A 4,845-nucleotide genomic window follows, 5' to 3' on the forward strand; every position below is an offset into this window, starting at 1 on the left:
CCGACAAAATCGTAAGCGACACTGATTGGTTAAACATTGTGGCGGTCTTGACTTAAGCAACGTGTCACGTGACACGTCGTATTCATGTATCATAGGCTGCTGCACTGAACGAGGGAAAATGCAAAAAAAATGTCAGAAAGAAAATATGAGAGCGGCGCTCAGAAAAGAAAAACGGAGAGAATCAAAGAACAAAAGCACAAAAATCTTCTGCAGAAAATCCCAAAGTTGTCAGGATATTTTAAACCTGCTGCTGGACCCAACAGCAAGTTATAGAAAAGCAAGATGTTCACGATGAAGGCAACGGAGCTATGCTAGCTGGAGCGGCAGAGGTTCATGATGCTAGCTCAAAGGAGGGAACGAGCAGTCACAGAGAACCTGATGTTGTCCACTTGGGGGCAGAGGCAGACCTGCTTCAAGTAGTTTCTGATGGGAGCCCGGCAGAAGGTCCTGCCAGGTGAAGCTGATGGTGGATGCTAACTTAAACCCGGATCCTGGCTGCTGGGGTGGAACGGGTGAAAATACCAGAAAATATTGGTAAAAAATAAATATCTGCAGATAAGAATATTTTGCTTCGATCAAGCATTTTTGGTTCCGAACAAGTGTAGCCTATGGGCCCCTGTACACCGCAATCCTCCCCTGGCAGTGATCCATGTGGTTGACTAGCTGTTAGCTCATCAGTCCCATCAGACATAAATGTCATTTCTCCAAAGGCGGTTCAGGGAATGAGCTACAGCTGGTCAGGTATTTATTATCTATCGCTGTTAAACAGAATCACACTTAGAATATGAAATTAAATCTCTGATCTGAAAGGATTATTCTAGAGATCAAACAGCGTTTAAACCGTTAAAATATTCATTTGAACACATCTCATTTATATCACTTTCTAATTATTACACAATAGTAAACAGTGAATTGACGTGTCACGCATTGCTCCCCATAGGCTGGTGGTGATCAGGTCATTTCAGCTCACCAGTTTGAAAGTTGAACCTCTCAGAGCTGACAGCACGATGATGACTCCCTGTTTTGTGAAACTTTCATTTTAACGTGTGTTTCTGAGTTGGGACTGGAGGACACACACTTGGTCACCTCTGTCTGAAAAGCTGAGTTGAAACATCTCTGTTAAAAGCCTCCTAACAGAAGATTTATACATCAAAGTAAACACTCTGATCCCCCAGCTTTGTGTTTATTCATCCCCTCCAGATCTCAGCCATCTCAGACTCAGGCTGCAGAATGACGACGAACCTGTTGAAGTGAGTCTGAGGGTGCGCATGTCTCCTGAAGAGGAATAAAACTTCTAATTCCTGCCGGTGATCACGTCGAGGCGGCCGTGACTTTGTGTGCTCCACATTCCCTCACTTGTGTCACTCTCGTCATCTCCCTCCTTGCATCCTGTGCTGCACAAAAAAAGCACTCAACACATCCTCTGAGCAAGTTAAAAAGCAGCGCTGTTGAAGAATTCTGATTTAGGCAGATTACACGGCTGCGAGCCGGCACACAAAAGGATTATGAATGGGAGGTAAATGAAGCTCTTGGGAATACATTTGGAAAGCTATTTGGGTTTTCTTATTAAGTGGGTCTCTTGGAGCTTGGGCTCATGTTTGACACGTCTCCATGTTCACATTCAGGCCTTTGTTCACATCCACAGTCTCTCTCTCCCCACATCTGATGGAAGGAAAATGAAATTAGTGCACTGATTCAATCATGCGAGATGTTTTTTGTTGTTGTTGTTGCACATCACCCCGAGCCGTATGGGATCTTCATCTGGGGAGGAGGCTGTGTGAAAGTTTCATTTGAAGTTCTCCCACAGTGATGCATCTTTCTCCTCTAGCTTCAGATTGGATTATAGATCTCAGTCTGAATAAAAGCTTGATTGTGAAATCATTTTAACAGCTTCCTGCATGGAGGAGGTCCCTAAACACCACATCTGACCCCTAGTGTGTGTGTGTGTGTGTGTGTGTGTGTGTGTGTGTGTGTGTGTGTGTGTGTGTGTGTGCCCATGCAGCCCAAAACAATAGATTATTTTTTCCATTAAGCAGACCAGTCAGAATCCCTGACTTTACCAGCTTGACATCCTCCAGAGAGCGTAATCCCGCCGGGTCTCGTGTATTTATAGATGAATACATTGTCGAACTTCTTTAGAGGAACATAAATTTAAATCAAACCAAGCGCAGACACGCGCAGCTGATGACAGCATCAGCTGTGACGCTGACACGCAGAAAGCCACACTCCTGGGTTAAACAGCGCGACTCTGACGCCACTTTTCTGCAGCACGTCTGGCGCGCGCAGGTATAAAACATACAGGCGCGCACCAAGCGCCCACAAGAGCGCACGAAAGCCACTGGGACAAATCTCGCTCCAATCTTCTGGACAATGTAAGTATTGAGATATATGACTTCAGAAATTTGAAATGACTCCAGAATTTCAGAAGAAAAAAAATCTTTGTAGAAGGATTTTTTTTTTTTTTTTGAAAACACGATGTTTTAGTTAAATAGATGCAACACGAGGTATTCTCCGAGAGATGATGTTTGCGTTGCTTCTTTAGATGCATCCTAACTTGGTGAGCTGGCTGGGGACGCTGGGCTTCCTGCTGTGGGCGCTGGTCTGCCTGGGAGCCTTGACGGAGGGGTACCCGGTGAAACCGGAGAACCCCGGGGAGGACGCTCCGGCCGAGGAACTGGCCAAGTACTACTCAGCCCTGAGACACTACATCAACCTGATAACGAGACAGAGGTGGGACAATCAACACTCACCGGTGGAAATAGAATAGAATAATAGTTTACTGTGACTTTTACTTTTAACTGACTTTACCTTATGAGATAGATAGATAGATAGATAGATAGATAGATAGATAGATAGATAGATAGATAGATAGATAGATAGATAGATAGATAGATAGATAGATAGATAGATAGATAGATAGATAGATAGATAGATAGATAGATAGATAGATAGATAGATAGATAGATAGATAGATAGATAGATAGATAGATAGATAGATAGATACATACATGATAGGTAGATAGGTAGATAGATAGATAGATAGATAGATAGATAGATAGATAGATAGATAGATAGATAGATAGATAGATAGATAGATAGATAGATAGATAGATAGATAGATAGATAGATAGATAGATAGATAGATAGATAGATAGATAGATAGATGATAGATAGATAGATAGATAGATAGATAGATAGATAGATAGATAGATAGATAGATAGATAGATAGATAGATAGATAGATAGATAGATAGATAGATAGATAGATAGATAGATAGATAGATAGAGATAGATAGATAGATAGATAGATAGATAGATAGATAGATAGATAGATAGATAGATAGATAGATAGATAGATAGATTATAGATGATAGATAGATAGATAGATAGATAGATAGATAGATAGATAGATAGATAGATAGATAGATAGATAGATAGATAGATAGATAGATGATAGATAGATAGATAGATAGATAGATAGATAGATAGATAGATAGATAGATAGATAGATAGATAGATAGATAGATAGATAGATAGATAGATAGATAGATAGAGATAGATAGATAGATAGATAGATAGATAGATAGATAGATAGATAGATAGATAGATAGATGATCTGCATCGTATATTTTCAACACTGTTTTACACATTATGAGCCTCATTGTATCAAATACATTAAATGAATGCTAAATCTACTTTTATGTTGTTTATGTTTATGTATTATGTTTATGTTGTTTGTTTCTTGGTGTGGAAATTAAAGGGTTTAAAACAAAAGTCCCTGAAGATAAATTCCTGTCCTTGTGAGTCCCCATGCCCAAATTTTTCATGCTCTCCTCTGAATGTCAGGAATTTGAAAGCCTCTGTGTGTGACGAGGCTCCACAGGAACACCAGCGCTCCGATGTGACTTATCATCAAAAGCACAGAAGAAAGGGGAATTATTACCTCCTGCAAAGCAACTCGTGTCTCTGACTCCTGAATCACAGGATGACTGTGTTCAGTTTACACTGAGTTCCTAATTAAACAGGAAACATGCAGAGGAATTAATTCATAATCAGCTCTTTATTAGTTTGTTCTATAAAACCTTGGAGCATTTTTTTGGAGTTACTCACGTCTGTGGTGTCTGTTTGCACACCTCAGGTATGGGAAAAGGTCCAGTCCAGAGAGTCTGGTCACACTGATCTCAGAGCTGCTGCTGAAGGAGAGCAGAGACATACTTCCACAGTCGAGGTAAGTTGTTATCAACCTCCTAAAGCCTCACAGACACCTTATCTCCTCTCCGCTCTTCTCTCTCCAGATACGACCCATCATCGTGGTGATGCTGTCGTCAGCCTGCTGCACTCTATCACGTCTGTCCGTTCACCACATCCAAGCAGCCTGGTCCTCCTCTTGTCCCCATGCAGCTTCAAAGTTCTGTAGTACACCGTGTGCCATACAACTGTAAATAGTTTATGCCGTCATTGTCTGTGAAATAGAAAACGGAGATGGGGCATGTTGATTGTACTGTATATTTGTGCTAATAAAGATTCACTGTTTGAAAAAAAGTCTTTTATGCATCAATTTAGAGCCATGTGTAACTTTATATTTCTAATCATTTTCTTGAGCCAGTATGTGCTAAAATGACCCTTTATAGGGTTAATGGCCAGAATACCGCACTTGCAACTTCAGAGTTGGCAGCCGCTACCTGCTGGTGGAGGGAGCTGTGGAGTGGATTAGAGCCAACATGGTGGAGCTGAAGTCTGCTTCCGGCCCGTTTCCTGCATGTTTTAGATCGTGAACACAGCTGACTTGTTTTATTTAGTGATGAATCACTCCTGTAGACACTAATGAAGGCTGGGAGACATTTT

At 41.1% G+C, this 4,845-nt stretch overlaps 1 protein-coding gene across 1 annotated transcript; it reads left to right on the forward strand.

The window, feature by feature from the left end:
- The first annotated feature begins 2,213 nt into the window (after window positions 1-2,213).
- npy (neuropeptide Y) lies at window positions 2,214-4,547 on the forward strand. Its single transcript, XM_015955821.3, has 4 exons — window positions 2,214-2,372; window positions 2,543-2,730; window positions 4,139-4,228; window positions 4,296-4,547. Exons 2-4 carry the CDS (start codon window positions 2,543-2,545, stop codon window positions 4,315-4,317), a joined length of 300 nt encoding a protein of 99 aa, XP_015811307.1. The 5' UTR covers window positions 2,214-2,372; the 3' UTR covers window positions 4,318-4,547.
- Window positions 4,548-4,845: the final 298 nt, after the last annotated feature.

This window comes from Nothobranchius furzeri, chromosome 11 (genome assembly GCF_043380555.1).
Source record: "Nothobranchius furzeri strain GRZ-AD chromosome 11, NfurGRZ-RIMD1, whole genome shotgun sequence".
Taxonomy (NCBI): domain Eukaryota; kingdom Metazoa; phylum Chordata; class Actinopteri; order Cyprinodontiformes; family Nothobranchiidae; genus Nothobranchius; species Nothobranchius furzeri.

Excerpts from the sequence above, each read along its gene's own strand:
- npy (XM_015955821.3), top strand. The coding sequence starts at position 2,543 with ATGCATCCTAACTTGGTGAGCTGGCTGGGGACGCTGGGCTTCCTGCTG. Across the intron at positions 2,731-4,138 it reads AACCTGATAACGAGACAGAG|GTATGGGAAAAGGTCCAGTC; the intron begins GTGGGACAATCA and ends TGCACACCTCAG. Across the intron at positions 4,229-4,295 it reads GACATACTTCCACAGTCGAG|ATACGACCCATCATCGTGGT; the intron begins GTAAGTTGTTAT and ends TTCTCTCTCCAG.